Source organism: Eucalyptus grandis, chromosome 7 (assembly GCF_016545825.1).
Source record: "Eucalyptus grandis isolate ANBG69807.140 chromosome 7, ASM1654582v1, whole genome shotgun sequence".
Taxonomy (NCBI): domain Eukaryota; kingdom Viridiplantae; phylum Streptophyta; class Magnoliopsida; order Myrtales; family Myrtaceae; genus Eucalyptus; species Eucalyptus grandis.
This window is the reverse complement of record NC_052618.1, coordinates 45,482,595-45,504,666: the sequence shown is the minus strand read 5'-3', so window position 1 is coordinate 45,504,666 and position 22,072 is coordinate 45,482,595. Positions and strand designations below refer to the sequence as shown.

The following is a 22,072-nucleotide window of genomic DNA, read 5'->3' as shown; positions in this document are numbered from 1 at the left end:
TCTTTTCATCATTAACAAAACATAAATTATTGTCAATAATGAAAAAGAAAATTTCATCGACTAATTTTTCTTCATGATATAAATAATCATTTTTAGCAAAATATTTTTCAAAAGCAATATAGTTGGAATTAATCCGTCAATACAAGGGAAAAAAAGAAAAAAAATCTTCACTTTATTTTTTATTCTCTTCCACAGCTCACATGAGATTTGTTCGTTGCCAAGATAAATCAAAGATCGTGACAGACTGCATCAATATAATTTCTTTCAATATATATCATGATTCCTTACGAAATTGTTATCTTGAGTTTCCCCTTTTCTTTTCTCCAGTTGAATAGTCTCCACTCAGGCACGTGGTAATTAATTAACGTAAATTCCCACCGAATATCCTCGTTCTTTTAGGTGGCAAAAACTAAAGAAAAAGCAAGTCACATTATTGCCCTAAGTTCGTTTAAGAAAAAGGAGCCGTGAAGTACAATGATAACGCATTCTCTAATAAAGTCACGCCTGGACCCTCCTGTCCTGTCTCAATAATTCGCCAAACGAATGAAATCGCATTATAATTTTTATTGTTCTTGCCCTTTTCATTGCGAAAATCCCCGATTAAACATCTGCCCGCATCTTGCAGGACACATGATCTCCATACCACATTGAATCGGGTTAGGATACATATCTTTCTAATTGGTCCCGTTTGCGTTGTGCCAAAAATAAAAAAGAGCGCACAACTGTACCATACCAACCACCATGATTCTTTTAAACAGCTAGCTAATGAAATGATATGATTAAAAGAAATTGTACCTACACATTTGGAAGATAATTAACCATGTTCTTATTATTAACGTAGGGCCTAGACCCTCCTTTCTGTCTCGACTACTTTTTTTGAATAATTGTACTTCACCTAAAATTTGTACTGTTCTTGCTATCTTGATTGCAAAAATCCCTGTATTAAATAATCAAATCCACTTTTCACAAAGGAGACATATTCTCCATAGTCTATCGAAATGGATTCTTTTCGTCTATGTACATGCTGTAACCTCCATCTTAATTCAAATCGATTAGTAGTGGTCACTCGTGATTCTTTAACAGTTTGTATCTATATTAGTGATAGGTAAATCTCTTAGGACTAGACATCATACAATAGCGACCCGAAAAAGTGCTCCTTCTATCTTCATTTGTATTCGTTTTTTTACCTTGGATTGACAGAACTTCGGACCCAACGAAGCTTTTTGAATTGGACGGGACTTTGGACCCAACGTATCTTTTTTACTTTATGCAGAAATCCATGTCGTTTTCAATGGAGGAATAAATGTACATTGAGATGCATGTGCGAGAGTGTTTTGGTCATATACGATTATGAATTGTAAATTGTTCCATTCACACGCATCGGATGAAACTCTAACTACTCGATGGCGGGTGTGATCGTCAAACTTAATGAGGGGAGATTTTGGGATTTGGACATGTCATTTGCTGGATTCCAATCAAGACCACTCGGCCAATCCTTAGAAGCAGCATGTGAGCAATTCACGGACAAAGAACCCCGCATCCTAATCGGTGAGATTAATCGAATAAGGGAAGATTGCACCAGAAGTCCTAAGTACAGGGTTGCTCTGCTGGTTTCCCTACAGGTGGCGCAGTGATTAAAGTCTGATTATGACCGTTCCCCCTGGGTTATAATAGGAAAAAAGTCCAAGTGTAATTTGGCTCAAGGTGTAATCGAGTCCGGTTCAAAATGTTTGGGACTTCTAGGTTTACTTTTCTTGAAATTCAAAATATATATAATTCACCCATATCATGATCTTAAACTTTAAAGTTAAAATTAAATATAGTTATAAATGTGAAATTATATATATATACTTTTGTAACTTTTCATGAACACAAGTATCAAGTGTTTCGCGGATATATCTGTATTTGTGTGTCTAGAAATCAATATGCATGCTTATCATATATGTGAAACTGAACATGGATTATTGAACATGATAGGTTTCATGTGAATCCATCAAATATGACGGTATAAATTAAGTTTAATATATAAACTATGGGTCAGTGTTCGAGAAACCGGTGTATTAGTTATACTTTGAAGCTACGATGGTTTTGATTTGGAAAGCAATCTATATGAAAATGCAGACCCTGTTGCATCGCAGGGACGCATTCTTGAAGGCGAAGTACGGATTTAAGTCTTTTTCCTCGTCCTTCAATCTCAAGTCACCTGATGAGTTCCCCAACCTTAAATCGCAATAGGACACGCACGCGCAGCCGACATGTCGGGCAAGTGCGAATAGAAAAATAGATGGTGGGCAGACCATCGTAGCATTATGAAAATTCAGAGGAAGAGGTTTTTGTGTGTACAATTTTCCTAAAATTAAGGATTTTGTTAATAAGTGCTTTGGGTATCATCAATCATATCTAGTACCAAAATATTTGCATTTATAATACATCAGTTGCATATGACACACGAGAAAAATAATACATTGGAAATTATAATTTTTTTAATTTACATGCTTAACGGGTGGTTGAAAAAAGCCCTAAATTTAATATGCAAGTCGAACCACTATATATAGGAAATGTAGATCGTTTCTTCTTGCATAGCAAAAAGCACTCTTCTTTTTTTTTTTTTTTTTTTTTGGGGTGGGGAGAAGGAAGGGGGAATAGTAAAAGAAGAAGAACAAAGCATTCTCCCACATTTCAACATAATGATGGCCCGTCAAGTATGATTATGTTCCAATATTCATAATTAGTATCTTTGATTGGTGGGGTACAAGCTGTAAATACGACACTCCCATGCAAATTTAATTTGAGCTCAAGCGGCGTAATAGTAAACCACCGATCAGAATAATGATAGGAGGAAATTCGAGATTGCGGAATCTGTGGGCCCGAATTATAAATCGACCTTCCTTTGCTTTCCTTCCGTTTCCACGAGGACAGGTAAAAAAAGAGTACCCTGTCCGAGGCGACTTAAAGTAACCAGCCTTCTGTTTACCAAAAAAAAAAAAGTAACCAGCCTTCTAATTATTTCCAATTAGTGTTCGAATTATCACATCTATGCGCCCTGAAGTACGTCCCACATGTGCTTTACCCATCAGTCAATGCCGAAAAGAATATCACATTAGACTCGGTTCACATAGACCAAATACCGTCGCACCCATTGGCCAAGTATGTGTAATAACTTCTCATCACTACCCTGATTCGTGCAAGATGGGGGAACTGCCGGATCCAATTAGGATTAACCGGGCAATCGAAAATCCCGGACACCCGAACCGTTGAGACCCCTAAAAAAAAAAAAAAAAAAAAAAAAACAGCACAAACCGAGCTCATGCCAAGAATTTACAAAATGAACTATCTCACTCAAGTTATAAAGTACAAATCTCCGTCAGTATCGGATTACATATTCTTTTGGTGGGAAATACGTGCAACACTAGCTAACCACTTCAACCTAATTCTCTCAGTCCTTTACAAAGAGTAGCTCCTTCTTTTTCAAACCCTAAAAGAAGAAGGACAGAGAAAGAGAAAGAGAAAAGAAAAAGAAAAAGAAAAAAAGACTCAGTTTCACACAGCTCTTTCTCCATGTCCGAGGCATCAAGGTCCAGCGTGCTGGTTCACGTAGCTGTTGACCAGGGCCAAGGCGTTGCTCGTCACCTTCTTCACCGCCCCGGCCCGGCGGCTCACCCCGGCCTTCACCGGGCCGTCGGCCACGTCCTGGAACCCGTCCGTGCACGTGTCCTCGTCCGTCAGGGCGGCGCTCATCCACGTCTGCACGTTGCTCATCTGGAACCGGAACGACTGCTCCCCCGCTCCCCGCGGCCCCGAGCTGCCGCATCTGCTTCAGGGAGCCCCGCATCTCGTCGGCGGCGTCCCCGAAGTTCTCCAAGCAGTCGTGCAGCGCTGCCGCCGCCCGCCGGTCGGCCCCGTAGTCGGCCTCCCGGGAGAGGTTGGACACGTACTCGGCCGCGCGCTGGGCCTTCACGAGGCTCACGGCGATGGCGGCGTGGGCGAGGCGGGCGGGGTCGCTCCCCACGGAGGGGGCGTAGCGGGCGAGGGTGGCGTAGCAGACGTCCGGGTACAGGGTGACGTTGCAGCTGGCGCGGATGAAGTCCGAGCCGTCGGCGGGGGCGGGGGCGGGGGATCCGGCGGCCGGGGCTGGCTGTAGGAGGAGGAGGAAGACCGTCGCGAGGAGGAGGAGGAGGAGGAGGAGGCGGAGGGACGGTTGGGATTGCATGGTTGGGCGGGTGTTGGTCTTGGATTTTTGTTGGGAATTTTCGGCCTTCTTCTTTTGGAGCGAAGTGCGGTGGGGCGATTGAGCTCGTGAAGGTTTATAAGGTTCTCCGTTTGGTGGCGCGATGACAGATAGACCTCGCATATGAGCCTTATAACGAAATTGCCATCCCCTTTATGGTTGCGTATTTGACAAGAAGGGCCGTGTTTCCAAGGCTTAATCCCACTAAAATCTAGTTAAGTTTACATTTGGGTTATGTCCTCAAATTGCAATCCATCAATCAAACGGAAGATTGAGGAAATTTTCTCCAATCGGGTATGAAAGTAATTATAGCTCAAAGTAAGTTCTTCCATCATTTCCTTGTCTTTGTCGATGTGCGCCATACTTTTGAGCGGTTTTAATTATCACGACTTTTGAATTTAGTTTACCCAGATCAAGTTATGGATTTATATGATTTCGATACATTTGCTAATGACCAGGGGAACAAATTGTATAACCTGCTAATGTGCACTCATAAATATTGCGATATATCTCGTCCGTTATTCCTTATCTGATGCACATGCATTAACGATTGAGAAAAAATTGATAATTTAGAATTAGTGCCATTTTCTTGTGCCTTAATTTTCGGCTGGCCTAATGCTGCGTCGACTGCGCACCGGAACCATTGACCCTTCCCTCGACAGTGAGAGCACTCGCCCGTATGATCTGTGTCGGGCACCCAATTCTCACGTTTCCATTTTTCGACCAAGTCAATTCCAAGGAACTAGATGGTCCAAGAGACTTTGCATTTACAAACTTCGTTTTTTTTTTCTCTAGAAAGATGGTATCGATGATTGAATCTGAGCATTTCGTGGTTTAAACCACCTAATTTCTCTTTCGCCAAGCGCGTATACAGGGTTGAGTAGAGTGGAACAAATTTCTTGGATGCTAAGATACATATTCATCATTCAAAAAATAACCAACCATATGTGAATTTAGGATTAGGTCTTGCCTTCCTTAATCCAAGTATATTTCTACATCATGACATGTAAACTTGATTTTCCATCAACGCCCAACTTCATCCCAAAGTTTGCCGTTGGGCCCGCGTTGTTATGCCACAACGCCCACTTCCGTGGAAATTACACTCCGACCTAACAATCTCCCTATATATATCTCAACTTGAATCTCCATCAAGGACTTCATCCCAAAGTTTGATATTTTAACTTGAATCTTCTGGAGTCTACCATTGAACCACGTTACTATGCCACAGTGCCTACTTACTTGGAAAGTGGGTTGATAACTAGATTCATTCATTGAGATATTCACTAAACATCGGAACAGACTATAAGCCCATCAATCTACCATTGGCTCTAATATCATTTATGGGGAGCACGAAGTAGAAGTAGAAGCTTGATACATTTTACCTGGGAAGATCGCTAAAAGAAAGCCCAAGTTTAAGCCCGTTGACATATCCAATTGGACTCACATTCATTAAAAAACTTAAGCCAATTCATTACGTGCTAATTATGATATTTTAATTGTTTTACATTATACCAATATATAAGGTTTCTCCCGCGTGGATCTTAATAATTATAAGTACCTCAAGAACACCTAATAATTCCAAAAATGAAGCGGCGTGTGGAATGACGAGGTCCGAGAGCGTGATGATTTCGCACTCCCTCCACTCGATTAGTGGTGGGTGGGTAAGGGGGGAGTATCGTGGCCATGCTTTCCGGTTTTGCCGACCACGATCCTCAAGCGAGGGCGGTTAGTATGGAGAAGAAAGCTTGTTCGGGCGGAATCCCACTATCGCCAATTGCTACGAGCGTGCCACTTTTATATGTTTACTTTTTGAGCATGATAGCCTTTCCATAATCATACGCGACTTTTGGGTGTCTTGAACCTTAATAAATACACTTCTGGTTATAGTTTGGTTCTACTTGCCCTAGATGTTGTGCCTTACCATGTCACGGTCTAACGAAATTGTTAGGAAGAGAAAATGTTCGAGGTATTAAGTACGGTTCATGAAATCTGAGTTAGCAAGTGTCGTGGCATATTAGTATTAGGTATTCGAATATGGCATACTCGTTTAGATACTTAGCTTGTCGCATTATTTAATGAATTCTTCATTTTTTAAGACTATTGCCAAGAACATTACTATTCATATTGAAATTCGGTACACCCTAAGGGCGGAAGACCGTTAAAATAGAAATTATAAAAGGAAGCCTATAAAATGTTCCCTTATAGAGTAATAAATAATTCATCATTTCATGTTCGTCTATTGTTGAGAGGTTAGTCTAGTTTTCAAGGTAATTCGGACTTATTTTTGTGCAAACATTAATTTCATAGTCTACATTTACATAATATAGATCGATGGATGAGGAGATTATTTCCTTTGCATTTGATAGGGTTCCATTACTAGAGTGATAGACATGTCACATAAAGTTACTCTTGATGAAAAATGAATGATTTGTAAAATATTTTCCTCAAATTAATCATTTATATTGCTTGTAATAATTACTTAAGAAAAATTATTTTCATTATTCACAAAAATTTTACTTAAATATTTTATCTCATCCCCACCAGCCGGTGGATTTTCTCAAACACAAATAAAAGGGGCTTTCTCAATTCTCACCCATTTAAAAGTCCGAATCTTTCTAACTTTTTGTTTAGGATCATTTATAACATCATTCTTTTAAGTTCGTAACCAAATCGAAGGAGTTCTTACAACATTATCACCAAAAATGCCAATCCGATCCTCAAATTTCTTCAATCAGTTATGTAATATATGTGTATATCTTCATTTAATATATGATAGGTGACATCACACTATCTAAGAACCTAACTTAATTAATCGATTTGGGTTAAATCAAGTCTTATAGTCTCGAATCAAGCTCAATGATCAAAACCCTGAACCCAACGACTTCCGTTTCTATACTTTATATACTTTTGTGAATTTCATCTATGAGTCTCGAGAAAACAAAAAAGATGATAAATAAACATGAAAGTGCAGCAAATCGATATGCACATGCATATGGATTTAAATGAAGAAGGAAGGTGCTTTCAACATTATTTCAATTTCTCCAGCAAATTAAACGACGGGGGTTAACAAGTAGGAACTTGATTAAGCTATTTTTAACTAGTCATAGTCCCCTAGGACTTAAAAAGTGGATTTCGTGCACAAATTTCAATATTCCAACTTAAAAGTTTTCCCTAAGATACATTATATTCGTTCGGTACACTACTGATAACCAACCGGAAACTAATCCAGGCTCGTGCATTGATTTCGGCTTTGTCCAATTTGTCAACGAGTTGACTTATACCTGGGCGACAGGAAGAAATCGTCCTTTGACATGTAAAGCGCAAATGGAAACCCTAGCTTGACATTGCATGAACAGCAAATAAGTGAAGCTCCGGATCGAGATTGACTGTAGAAAACTAAAAAGTTGACATTTTGTCTTTATTACCTCGAAACAAGATCTATTCTTTTTGGCCAAAATATATGCTAGAATCGAATATCCATGACTTTGCATCTCTAGGCTTATCCCCCTCCCCCAAAAAAAAAAAAAAAAAAAGAAGAGAAAAGAAGCAAAGATAGAAAGAAATTAAATTATGTTATCTAAAATTGGGTTTTAATTTATTATTTGTTGTTGTATTCATCCCGTGACGCATTAAGTATAAGTATAATTATTAAACGCCAGAAATAGTCACTTAATGAGGTCGAGACAAGACAATGTTAGTGGATTCTCGATCTAAGAACACATGATTGAAGTTGGGCAACTAGAAAAACGATTAAATTGCCAAAAAGGAAAGAAAAGGTAAGGCAACGAACGTGAAGGAGATGAAGAGACATGATCCTGTCCGCTTGTTCCCTTTCATTAGGGTTTTGCTCTCCTTATGTTATAATATTTCTGGGGTGAATTTCGAGGCTGTTGGATTCTCGTTTTACTTGGGCCCTTCTGACGTATCCTCAAACGGATTTAACGGACGCATCGCCGTAATTGACTCCACGAAATGATCCTAACCTTTGACTTTAACCTTTGAATATATGTGATGGACATGCTAACATCATCATCTTCATCTGGAGATAAGGAAGAAAGTGTCGATTAGGAACACTACCCCAAATTTTGTTTGTCTCCTTTGATCATTATCTCTTCTAGACCCTAGAGGAAACTATTTGAGCAACAATGGACTGTGATCCCGCTAAAAATCCTCAACTTTTCCCTGTTTGACATCAATGCTTCGAATTTTCTTCCGTTTCACTCATACTCAAAACTCCTCATACCGGCCATATAATCATTTGGTATTCGACCCGATAATTTGCATGGCCATTAAAAATCTGATGTGATTACGCTCTTGGTCGATGCGGCAGCACATGTTCAGTGCTATGTCAGATTTGTTTGTGTATGATTTTGTCCGTGAATATTGCTGTCAATTCGGATTTTTCACGACCATTATGGATGGAAGTTTGACGAAAAGTGCTTTTGGGTTATAAGTACAAGTTTGAAGTATAGGCTAGGAGGAAAAAGATTGTCCACTGATGTTCTCACGAGAAAAAAGTTCAAGGTTTTCGATTAACTTATCCAATAATTATGAATTAGCAAAGAAACGAAGTAAAATATTAGTGGGGAATGATGATACCTCGAAAAGCTGTCCATTGTTTCTCCACACAGACGTGGTCGTTCGGGCCTCGACACATCATTGTCAAGAAAAAAGCTGGCTAATTTTACTCCGTGAATGAGGGAAATCGGTCCTCTTTCTTTGGCTATCTAATTTGCTTACTGGGAAGTAATGTCAGTTGGTGGTCAAAGAGGCCATTATTCATGCTTTCATACCTAAAGAGAAAGGGTTTATCTTTAAAGAAAGACGCTGGCCCAGACACATCGAAAAGCAAAGACAAAAAGGCTGAGGATCCAACCGCTGAGAGATTGGTCGAATGATCGAAAGGTTCGGTTTGGACTCAGCAGACCTTCCATCTAAAATCACGCCGTCTTCCGTTCACTAATTTTGCGGCCTCGCCCCCGTCAGCCTATGGGTGTACGTGTAACCTTATCCAAAGGGAACGTAAGCGGAGGGGGTCCAAGTGCACGACGAAGCGACGAGGACATTTTATAGCCGTGGGACATGTGCTAGAAGGAAGGAGCTCTTGATTTTGATTGGACGTGGGAGCGTAATTGAAGGTGAAGTTCTTCAAGTGAAGTGAGGTTTCTCAACGTATTTGAAGGGAAAGAAGATTAGACACCTTATTTTCTTCAAGAGACCCACAGAAATGGACAAATCATCACCTTGAAGTAAAGGCCTTTTTCTTCTTTGCATGCACATGCTTTGATGTAACGGAAGCCCAAAGAGAGCTTAGAACATGGGCGTTAATTAGAACTAGGTAATTGAGAGCTTAGGAAAACAAGTCCCCCCATTTTTCTTACAATCTCTTCAACTGTAATAGAATCATGCTTTGCTTCATTCGCTGTCTTTTAGCAATTACATAAAAATAGGAAGGTTTTCCATCCTTAGGTTTCGTTTGTTTCCTGAAAAATGCAGTTATTAAAAAAAAATTTCCTTAAAATGTTAGCTTATATTGCTTACAAAATTGAACAAATGAAAAATAATTTCATTATTCACAAAATTTCTTAGACGTAAATTGTTGTTGATAATGAAACATTTTCCATTAACTAATTATTTTAAATGATGCGAGCATTAATTTTTTTTTAAATATTTTTCAAATCATTCATTTTTTGCAAATTAAAGACACCCTTACTCTCTTTAGTATCCCGATGAATTTCAATCATTAATCCATTTAGTAATAAATTTCAGAGCTATTTTTCTTGCAATGAATCGCTTACTCTTGATCCTCTCTTACAACCTATATCAATGGCAGCCCAAAAGGCCTGCCCTGCTTAACTTGAGAGTTAGGCCCGTATAGATTTCAACCTAGGAAAATGAGAAACCAAGCCCGAATATGTAACATGCGACTATAACGTCATTTATATGCTTGATCTGACCAAAAGGCATCATTCGAGTTTCCGAAAATTTGTAATTTTGTATTACGAAAGCGTCTGATGATATTAAATATATATATATATATATATATATATAAATATATATATATTATATATTTATAGAAAGATATACTAGCAACAATTTTTGAAAACTGGTATATTAAATGATATGATCGCCTTTTATTGAATATTGCCCACCACACTCTTTGTTTAAAGACTCGCTCATAATCTTTACATTGCTTGTCTTAATCATATATGCCAAATTCAGCGGACGCGTCGTGTGTAATTTACACAAAAGGAGTTTGTCTTTACACTATAGGAAGATATATATTTGAAGGACATAGGTAGATACACCAAAATGAATCTAAACTATAACATTAAAACAGGACTAGTATAGATTCCATAAATGATCCGCTGTTTTCTATACTTCCTATTTAATACACTTCGTATAATAGGCTCATATATTAATTTCTTGTGCTCTGGACCTTTACGTGATGAAATCCATCGTCTCTTACGAGGAAAACTACATTCTAATCAAAAGAATCCCAGAATGCAATTCCTATTTACTTAGGAAAAGCCACACAATGAAGTTCCTTGTGAGGGCAAACATGAAGTTCCTTTCTTTCAATCTTGATTATGATTGGTGAATTGCAAGTTATGGATCATTATCTGCATGCAAACTTACTGTTTTTCCAAAATTGATGGTGATTCGGAATAGGAAATATCACATTTGGATAAAAAATAACGGTAACTTCACTTCAAATAGAATTGTGCGGACATAAATTGTGCAAGAATTTAATCGATGACAAAGCTTGGAAAATACAGCCACTTCAACGAAACCGAACATAAACAAACTAAGCTGAAATTTAATCAACAACAAAACTTGAGAACACAAAAAAGTTATGCCGGAATTTATCAATGATGTGGCACCTAAGATAAAGTTATACACCGGAATTTAATAGAAAATGCGAGTTAGGAAATTGAAAGTACAATAGGGGAGAGTAAAGATAATTGGAAGATTGTAGATTTCTTGGTTTGTGTGCAGTAGGCTTTTGAGTAGACCGACGATGGTATTTATAGTAATTGTGTCTTAACTGTTTTTGAGCAATTCTCCTGTGGCTGTAGTCATGTTTCCTCTTCTCTTAAATTTTTGTGTCCATATTCTCAGAATGCCATGATTTTGTCTTCAAATGGTTGTTCCTTTAAAATCGAGTGTTAGTTGCTCCACGACCTCCATAACTCTATTCTCTAGTGGGTTCAATCTTGTAACTATATTTTGATGCCCTTTATGTGTTCAATTTTCTTCTTAGACTTTAATCGATAATCTAGTGACCTTATTGTTTGATACCTTTGTCGACTATTGTTAACCATTTGTCATTGTTCAACAATAACTGGTCAGCAATGGTCATCAATGTGCATTAATTTCGATAATAATTCTTGTGGTCATAAACAGTGGCTCGCATGCTAATCCAAATTGACGACCTAACCAATTTTTGGTGCAAACACTTACTAAATATTATGTGTGTGTGTGGGCGCGCGCGCGCGAATACGTGATATAATTGCAACCAAGAATCTCATCAAAAGAAGTCTTTTCCAATAAAGATGGAAGAAAACATGATCCTTCGAATGATCAGGGACAAAACCATAATCCGGTCCCAGGAGATGATGTCTTTCCTAATTGGGACAATTCGTCAAAATGACTACACCTTAAGGTTAAAATATTGTCCAAATATTATGAGAAAATAGATGTAAATTTACATGTCCACATTCATATGTTATAAGAGCTTTAAATGTTTCGGATGAAGCAAAATTAAATTGCAGGCACCACAAGATTTCAATTAAAAAAAATGGTAAAAGATAAAAGTCAATCCAATCACGCCTTAAATCTTGTTACCGATGGTTCGATACAGTGGGCAAAATTTTGTTGCCAGGCACAAATTTTAGAAACAAGAGTTGTAATTTTGTCGTTGAAGTTAACCATCACGCAATGTCTTACCGACGCCTGTCACAATGGGAGCTTCTACCGCCGGGATTTTCATTTGATCTGTAATTTGCTTTTCTTTTACCAAAATGCGACATTTTCCGAAACTGCAATTTATTAAGCTTCTCATCGTAGTGGGAAAGCGAACGTAGACAGCGCTCAATTGGTTGTTAGAACAGTCTAGTAATTTCGCTGTGTGAACAGAATTCAGAGAGATCGCCGCTACTTTTGAGGAACTGATGAACTCTCTCATGGATTGGTCGCTTTTTCTACACATCACAAGGGGATTCACTCAGAAAGAGATCTTTGCAAGTGCATGTCGCCGTCGCACGATGGAAAAGTTGCAGATGAAAGGATGTGGCTCCCCACTATCATTTGTAACTACGTGCATGCATGTACCTACGGGAGCCACGGATTCTACTTCGCAAAAGTACAAAATTACGTAGGAAGTACGAGGTGAACGTGAGAGAGGACCACTTACTCATGCACAGAACTTGTAGAGGAGATGAGTGGAAGTTGTATGTTTCCAATCGCCAAATTCCGCCAAATTCCACACACACACACAGTCACAGTTGTCATCGTTGGATATGCCATAAGTGGGGAAAAAGTTAAGATAAGGTGGCCACGTTTCCAATCGCCAAATTCCATCCACACACGTATAGTCACAGTGTTAATCATTGGATATGCGATGAGGGGAAAAAAAGTTAAGATGAGATGGCTAGAAGATAGGCACTGAGCCTAAATTTAGTGTTTGCACGAAAAATAACCAAAATTTAGTTATTATCAACATGTGATAGACTAGTAGATGAGAGTAGAGTCTGGCCATTTATGAATAGAATTTATAATTGAGGAATTGCCGACTTGATAAATCGATAATTTGAAGGAATCAACAAAAAGTGGAGTTGACAATCTCGAATATAACCGTCAACATAGTGGATTAAAATGACCATCGGGATAGTGGAGTCAAGAAAACCGTTAAGGTAGTGGAGTTAATGTAACTCTTTGTCCCTTTATAACCTCTATCGATAACCGTCAATTGTGGCTTTACAAAAGTTGAGATGATTGGATGATAGGCACTAAACCTAAACCTAGTGTTTCGAATCATAAAGATGAACGAATGAGCACTGTCATCTATTCGGATCCGAAGATAGTGAACCAGAATCAGTATAAAACTCTTGCTATTCAGCACATCAGTAAAGCACGAGCTGGACAACATCATTCAGAGGGAACTACTCAACATTCGCCCAAGAAACTATTCGACACGTGCGGACCATGAAATGAAACAAAGAAATTCCGGTCACTCTCTTTTTCAAGGGAAGGAGAGTTCGTGCATGCATCACCTAGGATACCAAGAGTACAAGACTACACAGGGAGGTACCACGCTAGCATAAAAGGACCACGTCTCATTCACGACACACCTTTTATTTAACATAGTGGAGATGAATGAAATACATGTCTCGAAAAGTCAACCAAATCATGGTCTTGAGGAATTTAAGGGAGATATTTTCCCATTCATGGGATGAACCACTTTACTGATTGCATGTGGCACAAGACGACACACGTCAATAGAGAGGCCTTCCCCATTTCAAAGATCCCTCTATGCTATACATAATCGTAGAGGTGTTGTTAAGAGTGAAAACTTTTAATACATCATAAGAACATGACACTAAGCAAGAGGAGAAATGTTTCGAGTGAGAGCAATAGGAATTCGGCTCTGTTTGAGCACTTTAAGGAACCAAAAAGTCTTTTACTCTTTCTTCTTTCTCCATCATCTTTTTCGACCTGTAGCCATGGGAGGAGGGTTTGAGATAGCCTCACCCTCCCTTCCCTCTCTTGTTTATTTTTCGTGTTTTATTTATTTTTTCTTTTTTTCTTTCTATCCTGATTTAGATTCAGGAGCTATCATTCTCCTAGTCTAGTTCTAAATCAATGAGTTTGAACTCTCCAAATCTATTTTTAGGTTTGGAATTTATTGCTTTGTTCATGTATAAGTTCTCTACCTCCAACTTAAATGATAATCACATGAGTTCTAGCGTCTCACTGAACCACGAAAATTTGCTCTTCCAAAGGTTAAATCTATTTTTGTTCAACCTTTTTTGATTGTCTTATTATGATGATAGTGCATAGGAGGCTGAACTTAAGGACGCACTGCTAACTGACAATGTCATAGTTATTGGAAAAGAAATTTTCAATGCATGCTCATCATTGATAAAGATACGCGATCCATTGATTTGTTGCTGATTATTTTGTTTTTATTCTTGTGGAATGAGTAGCTTGGCCCTTCGATACTCTATTGACCTTTCTTATTTTCCGGAATTGGCTTTGTTTTGCAATATTCTGAGTTTTGTTTGTTTCAATTTGCTTTGGCATGAGATCTATATAATTTTCATGTATCCTTTTGAGCAATAATTATACTTTTCTTTTGAAAAAAAGACAGTTAAATTTGACAAGACTTTATAAACTCCCAAATGGTCTCATATATTTGCTAAACTATGCAACTATTTCGTTGAAAATTTTTAGGTAATAGCAGGGATGCATATTCTAGCTTATATCGAAACATTTCTAGATGCAAAACAACATGAATAACCAAAATGAGCACAGAGCGACAGTAGTCATCTTCCGGGGACACTTGAGTGGCGGACAGGTTATCATGGAGATGGAGATGTCACAGACACCACCAATAGCGTCGGCATTTATGGCGATTCATTAGCTTGCTGAAAGTATAGTTTCTCATGAACAAAATGTCGAAAGATTCTTTCATTTTTATTTTAGGTAAGATCCATATTCGTTATTCACATTACGTTTAAAAGAAAGCCACTTCAGGAGATTTTTTTATTGGAAATTACTGAGGTGAAAGTATATTATGTAAGATGATTGATGATAATTGGACAACTACACTGGCGATTTCTAGCAAAAAGAGATTGAAATGATTATATTAGAATTTTGTGTAAAGATTTATGATTAAATTGGTAAAATTGAAAAGTTTAAAACTGAATTGACATTCATACAATAAGTTCGAGATTGATTAGGTAATTTTCTTGCTTGGAGGCAAAAGATAAATTAAGTCAAATCTTGCCTCTTAATAAGCTTGAGAACATTTATTCATGTTTTCATTAATTAAAAGAAGGAAAATTCTGTAAAAAATATTCTCATATTCTCTTGATTGCACTTTGCACCCTCTAATTTCTTTTTTATTTTATTTTTATTTTTGATGTAAAATGTAAGTACTTGTTATTAGATGAAGTACAAAAGTTTAGGGGTAACCCAATAATTATACATAAGACTAATAATGTGAGGAGATGGAGATAAAAAGTCTCCACATAATAGCCAATACAAAGCTTGGGTTTAGTATTGTAAAGCGAAGCTCTACTTCTAATGATTTTATGCACCATAGATAAAATAATGTGGAATCATTTGACTTGTTTTGAAAACATATATGGCTATGCTCCATCCATTTACAATATATTATTGTCAAAAATGATGCCATAACACTCTCTGATTTCTAAACCTACATATTTCACCCTTCAATATCTGTAATTTTTGTCTAAGTTCTCCTAATGGTGTTAGGTTTCAAGGGTAATTTTTATTTTAAGACAAAAAAAATTAAGTTGTGGAGAGTGAGTTTTGCATCCAGATGGGAGGATTAGAACATCAGTAAAGGAAGTTCATTCGCAATGAATTAGACTAAACTACCCGAATTATTAAGATAGTCAGTTATCATTATTACTAATTGGATTTTCTTGGTACGTATATACTGTTACTCAAAGCATCAATTGTCGCATAGACAATGCTCTTGCGGGTGATCAAGATTTGCTAGGTACATATGATTGCATATATCTAGAGATTATCGTCTATTTGTTGGCGTATGATAAGACCGCTGAGGAAATCAAGATATCCATCAATGATGCATAGAATAAAAACCCTGACTATATTTCAGGATGTCCATTAAAACCTACCCAAAGTGGGCTGAAAAACCGGAGACATGGCTTTATTAACAATAGAACTGCACATTATTTTTTTGAAAATTTAAGGGCATGGGCACTAAGACTTGAGTTTGTGAAGGTCAATTAAACACTTTGCAAGCTTTATAATCTAATTTAGTCCGATTATTTTGACTTGTGCATGTGGCTCTAATTAGAGTATTATGCATGCAATTGGTAAGATTTGAATAGATAAGTTATTGTTATTGGCTGATTGTGTATATGCACATGCATATATATACCTCCATTTAATTGTCATTCGAGTAATTCGTCCGACGTTGCTGAAGGTTTCCGCGAGAAGATCATATGGCAATCGGAAGACGATAGTGGCAATTATATTCCATATTTCACATCCCTTCAAGATAAACAGGCTCAAAGTGGTCCATTTTCCCCCATTAGGAATGCGTGCGAGAGAGAGAGAGAGAGAGACATCGAAGTGACTGACCATTCAAGAAAAAGAGAAACCGACAAGTAGAAAAAGTGACTCTGACCGTACAAGAAAGAGAGAAACCAACAAGTAGAAAAAGGGCATCAAACTTGTAAGCATTCCATTTGCTAGCTCAAGCTATTGGACCACACAAATTTCCAACACAATCATGCCCTTGGAATAGGTTGTTTTCTTGTTCACAATTGATCTAATTCGCAATACACCAGATCATCGTGGTTTTCATAGTTCATCGAGCTACGATTTAGATCTGGTTCCTTCGCTTACATATGCAGCATTATCGTGCAACCAAATGCGTGCGAGATCAACATAACAATCCCCTAAGTCAAGCTGATATCAGAAACTCTGGCATTTCTCTTCACCACCCGCAACCCACCAGCATGAGCTTGACGAAACCCTATGATGTTGAAGGGACACCCTTGGGTTCTGGTCACCGTGATTGCTTCGCCAACACCCGAAGCTGTAATATAAGACTTGTTTATATTCTTAGCTTCCTTTTTTCTTAAAGTAAATCCACGCAACTCTGTATCAAAAACTCAAGCCAAAGAGTTAAGGACATATTACTACCCCACACCTTATCAATTCTCTAATGTAGGATTTCTTTAACACAACTCGCATGTGCATCTCAATAGATAACAGAGATTATGGACAAAAGGACATCGTGGGAGTATATAAATCTGTATACACCAGCTAATATGTCTTAACATCGCTCCATATTATTATTATGTTGCACGTGGACTATACTTGACAGTGTGCATTGCTTTTCGTTGTCATTTTTCGAGTAAGTCCTTGATACAGGTCAAATTTTGTCTAATGAGTGAACATTCGAGACCGGTTGTAATAATATCAGGTCACAAATCAAGTCAGCGCATGATGAATTCAAATCGTGACTCGCATTGTGTAATTTGGATGCCGTTAGAATGTCAAAATTTGAAGTTGCCCATGTACAATATTATTATATAATCATTCTAGGGAAGTTCATAATTGCGGGCACATCTTCCATGTGTTGAGGGTCACGCTATTACTAAAGAGAAATGCTTATGTAATTGTTTTTAATTTATTATAAGAATAACATGTTTTGGACCACAAAATAAAAAAATAAAAAATAAAAAATAAAAAATTATTGTGGGATCCACTCCTTAAAAGTGGTCTACAACATGTTTGTGGCTCACAACATAATGTTATTATCATGGTATTAAGAAAACTATTATGCTAGCAAAATCTATCATAATTACCCTCACGTAAGAAGGCACACATTGATAACTAAATTAGATGATCAAAAAGTTATAAACTTCTCAAGATCAAGCTTTCAACCAAATTATAGCCAAAATTTCTTAGAATTGGCATTTTCTTCCTACGGAATGAGCTATGACACTCAAATTATGTGCAACGAAAATGATGTGGAAGCTAAAAAATCTTGCAATTCAAGACAAATATGAGAAGAAGATATTACCATAGTACTCAACATAAGAGATTTACGTGATATGGGTCAAATATTGATACCTACTCCACAAAGATAGATGATGTCAAAAGAGAGTACAAAATTTATAGTAGTTCAATCGTATTTCCTGATCCTTAATTACACGTAAAGCAAATCCAGGAATGATTTCTCACGACATCTTGCAAAGAACTCTCTCGAAATACTCACACGGACAAATTTTCACGGTAGGGACCGCATCCTCAATGGTCTTTAAAATCACGTCCGTCCCATTGTCATTCACGCTTCATCTAGAGTGCAACTAGCTTTCGTGTCTCTGTTCTTCTTCTCCCTTCGTTTCCTTCTCCCCGAGCCCAGCAGCATGAGCTCAACCAGACCCTACGATGTGGAAGAACACCGTTGGAGCACTGGCCTCTGTGGCTGCTTCGACGACATCAAAAGCTGTAACAGATATCTGTTCATATTGCCAGCTTCTTCTTTCCCTTTTCTCTTCCAGTTATTAAGGAATATACCCATGCAATTCCATTCCATGTTGCTCGCAGGCTGCCTCACCTTCTGGTGCCCATGCGTCACGTTCGGACGGATATCAGAGATTGTGGACAAAGGGGCAACATGTGAGTATATAATTTCTGCATCCGCGTCCGCAAATATGTTAGAGAATCGCTCCATATTATTGTTGTTTTGCATTCGGATTATACTTCCAGTACATGGTTTTTTCGAATAAGTCATTAATATAGGCTGAGTTTTGTCTAATAGTGAACGTTCGGGACGAAAAGTAATAATAACGGGTCATAAATCAAGCCAGCATATGAAGAATTCAAGCCAGTTCACATAGCAAGCAGAGCCAGCTAATTAGAGTTCTCAAAGGCTAATCATATATTTTTCACTTACTTGTCCGAGCTTGTATTGCAGCTTGCGTCTCGAATTGCGCAATCTTTGCGCTGATCTGCCTCCTGGATCGGTGGGCATGGCTCTATTCATTCTCCTACCGAACCAGACTCAGACGAGAACTCGGGTTGAAGCAAGATCCTTGCCATGACTGCTTAGTCCACTGCTTCTGCATGCGCTGCGCGCTTTGTCAAGAGTACCGAGAGCTCAAGAACCGCGGATTCAACATGGAGAAGGGTGAGAACCCTATTTCTTTCCAACATCTTCGTGCTGGCTAGTAGTGTACATAATAGTCTTTTTAAGGGTTGATTAAGTATTGACTAAAAATGTTTGGATTGGCGTGTAGGATGGGAAGGAAACGCCAACAAACATGGAGAAGTGGCAATGCCTCCAAAGGTGGAAGGCGACATGAAGCGCTAGAGTCCTGTGGCTGATTAAGGCCTACATCTTATATCGACTAAGAATGTAGTTCTCTTTACTCTATTTGATCATGCAAGTGAACTTGTTTCTCGGAATAACATATGTCATGTGTTATTCTTATTCTGTGTGATTAGTAAAGTCGGAGCTCAGCTCCTAATTTTATTGTCATTTTCATGTGGTTGGCGCAGTATGTGCTAGGAGTTTGATTAAGTTTGTACCGTAAGACCTTTCGAGTGAGTATTGAGTTGTCAACTTATGAATCTTTTGATAGCATTGTCCAATGTGTTATTCTTTCTGCTTGTTCCTTCCTTGTGTCAAGGGAATTTTAGTGGACTTGTCATGGTCTCTCTCCTCACCAAACATAAATCGTACCAGAACTACATAACATTTAGGATCAATTTCTCTATTTATTTATCGCAACTTCTTACCCAGCCTTGAACCTTCTACACCCACAAATGACTCCTTGCTCTCATCCGTCAATTGGATCGAGTGCAAATGGGTCAAATCTACAAAAGAATTATCAATCGAGACATCTGGGAGTTAAAGGCAAATGGGCGTTGGCTTTTAAGCTCTTAAGAGTTTCCCCACTCACATGGAACTTGGATGTAATGATTTAAAATTTAGATACATATAGGTCATGCGCACATTGGTATTGGTGTGGACCTAGGAGGCTCGTGGTAGCCTCCACCCCTTTTAGGACGAAATATATTCTTTATATGTTATTTAAATGAAAAATTTGTGTCCTACCTCCATACCTCAAATTCTTGATTCGTTAATGCATGCACAAAGTAAAGGTGATCTATTTTAGAGTGAATCAGTTCCCACCTTAGAATCGAGAATTGCCCATGAAGGGCTGGTTCTATAAATTGAGAAATAAGAACCGTCCACTAGTTTCTAGACCTATCTAGGAACTGGATCGCTAATCCGGTGCGAATCCCACGTGAGTCCATGGAACTAGCCGTGTGATCATCACCACAATCCATATTTCACGAATTTGGCTAATCACTTTTGAGAATCTAAACAACTAAGACTTGCAAGATGGCAACAAGGAAACAAGGCCCACGAGCAGTATGATCACCACCACAGCTCAAACCCACTTCATCCATTGCCTGCTCTTCCTCTTCATCTCATTCGTGTAGAATAGATTTCTCAGTGAGCAAGGCTGCGAGCACCGAGATTGAGCTGTGAAGAAATGCGCGGAAGATATACGTTTCCAATCGCCAATCATGGTATAAATAAATATATGGTCTTGATAAATTCAGGAAGATATTCTTCCATATCTTTGGGATCAAGGCTTCATTCCTCATAGTTTAATCAATGGATATGCCATGAGGGGAAAAAAACTTCAGATGAGATGGCCGGATGATAGGCACTAAACCTAAATCTAGTGTTCGCACAAAAAAATAACTAACTTTTGATTATTATCAACATGTGGTAGACTGAGAGCAGAATTTGGTCATTTATTAATAAATTATTAATAATTTGAATAATTGACGACTTGTTGAATCAACAAAAAGTGGAATTGACAATTTCGGATGTTACTGTCAATGCAGTGAAATAAAGCAACTGTTAAGATAGTGGAATCGAAGATGCTGTCAAAGTAGTAGAGTCAATATACCCGTTGATGTAACCACCTAGTGATTTTTTGTAACATCTCTTTGTAACTTCCGTGGCTTTAAAGAGGTTAAAGATGAGATGGCCAGCGGATAGGCACTAAACCTAAACCTAGTGAAGCTAAACCTAGTGTTTCGGATCACAAACATAAACAAATGAGCACTCTCATCTATTGGATCCAAAGATAATGGACCAGAATCAGTATAAAATTACTGATCTTCAGAACATCTGTAAAGCACGGGCTGGACAACACCATTCAGAGAGAACTATTCCATTTTCGCCCGATTCGACATTTTTCCTTTTTTGGTTCAAAATAAGATTTCATTGCTAACTTGAAGTATGCAACAGCGAAATAGAAGCTCAGAACATAATAAGTTCTAAAGTGGATTAGAGGATTGGCAAGTCAATCCTGGATTAAGAACTTATTGCGTTGAGCCTTTGCCAACCAGTCCACGACTCGGTTTGCCTCTTATGGGCCAAGGAAATGTGAACGAAACCCAGTAGCGTTGATCTGGACTCAGTCCTATGCAGAGATGTCACGGTCGTTTGGTCGATGGTTTCGCCAGATCGGTGAAAGTACACTCGATTGGAGGCAAAAGCGCTGCTTGAAACCCTAGAGTTCCTGGATGATAGAAGAGGCCAGAGAATAGTGCTGGAGTCTAGTAATTTAAGTTTAGTTCATTCGGTGAAGGGATCAGATCAGTCTTCATGGGAAGCGCTCCGTGAATGAACCATCCCTGTTCACCTTGAGGGATCCCTTCACTAGAAAAGGATTCGACATTTGCAGACCATCGCCATGGTGTCAAAGGTGAAAACGACATGACCTCTTACACATTCACATGCACAATGGCCCGATACATTTCTACATTCATGAATGCATCACCTATATTATTGTATTTTTACCAATTTAGTCATAAACCTTTTAATTTTGTTAATTGAGTCTTAAACATTTTCGTGTATTGCCAATTAAGTCCATTTAACCAATTTTGACCAGAAATTGTAGCACAGCTTGTACTAACATAAATAATTTTTAATAATGTTTTAATATTTCTCAAAATTTTTATTTATTTATTCTTTTCTTTCTTCCCTTCTTCCTCTTCTAGCCGGCGAGGTTGACCTCACCC

The 22,072-nt window shown here is 38.2% G+C and overlaps 2 protein-coding genes across 2 annotated transcripts; one reads left to right on the top strand and one right to left on the bottom strand.

The window, feature by feature from the left end:
• Nucleotides 1-3,308: 3,308 nt before the first annotated feature.
• Nucleotides 3,309-4,293, bottom strand: LOC104453686 (21 kDa protein). The gene is given in 2 exon segments (XM_010068294.3): nucleotides 3,309-3,783; nucleotides 3,785-4,293. Coding segments are annotated over 2 exon segments (639 nt in total). The 5' UTR covers nucleotides 4,211-4,293; the 3' UTR covers nucleotides 3,309-3,570.
• Nucleotides 4,294-18,321: 14,028 nt separating this feature from the next.
• Nucleotides 18,322-19,615, top strand: LOC104453685 (cell number regulator 2). Its single transcript, XM_010068292.3, has 4 exons — nucleotides 18,322-18,469; nucleotides 18,569-18,640; nucleotides 18,939-19,151; nucleotides 19,261-19,615. Exons 1-4 carry the CDS (start codon nucleotides 18,388-18,390, stop codon nucleotides 19,332-19,334), a joined length of 441 nt encoding a protein of 146 aa, XP_010066594.2. The 5' UTR covers nucleotides 18,322-18,387; the 3' UTR covers nucleotides 19,335-19,615.
• The last annotated feature ends 2,457 nt before the right edge of the window (nucleotides 19,616-22,072 follow it).

What these genes read in the sequence shown, in the direction of transcription:
- LOC104453685 (XM_010068292.3), top strand. Translation starts at nt 18,388, where the DNA reads ATGAGCTCAACCAGACCCTACGATGTGGAAGAACACCGTTGGAGCACT. An exon ending in CTTCGACGACATCAAAAGCT is followed by an intron (nt 18,470 to 18,568) that starts GTAACAGATATC and finishes TGTTGCTCGCAG; the next exon opens with GCTGCCTCACCTTCTGGTGC. An exon ending in CGGATTCAACATGGAGAAGG is followed by an intron (nt 19,152 to 19,260) that starts GTGAGAACCCTA and finishes ATTGGCGTGTAG; the next exon opens with GATGGGAAGGAAACGCCAAC.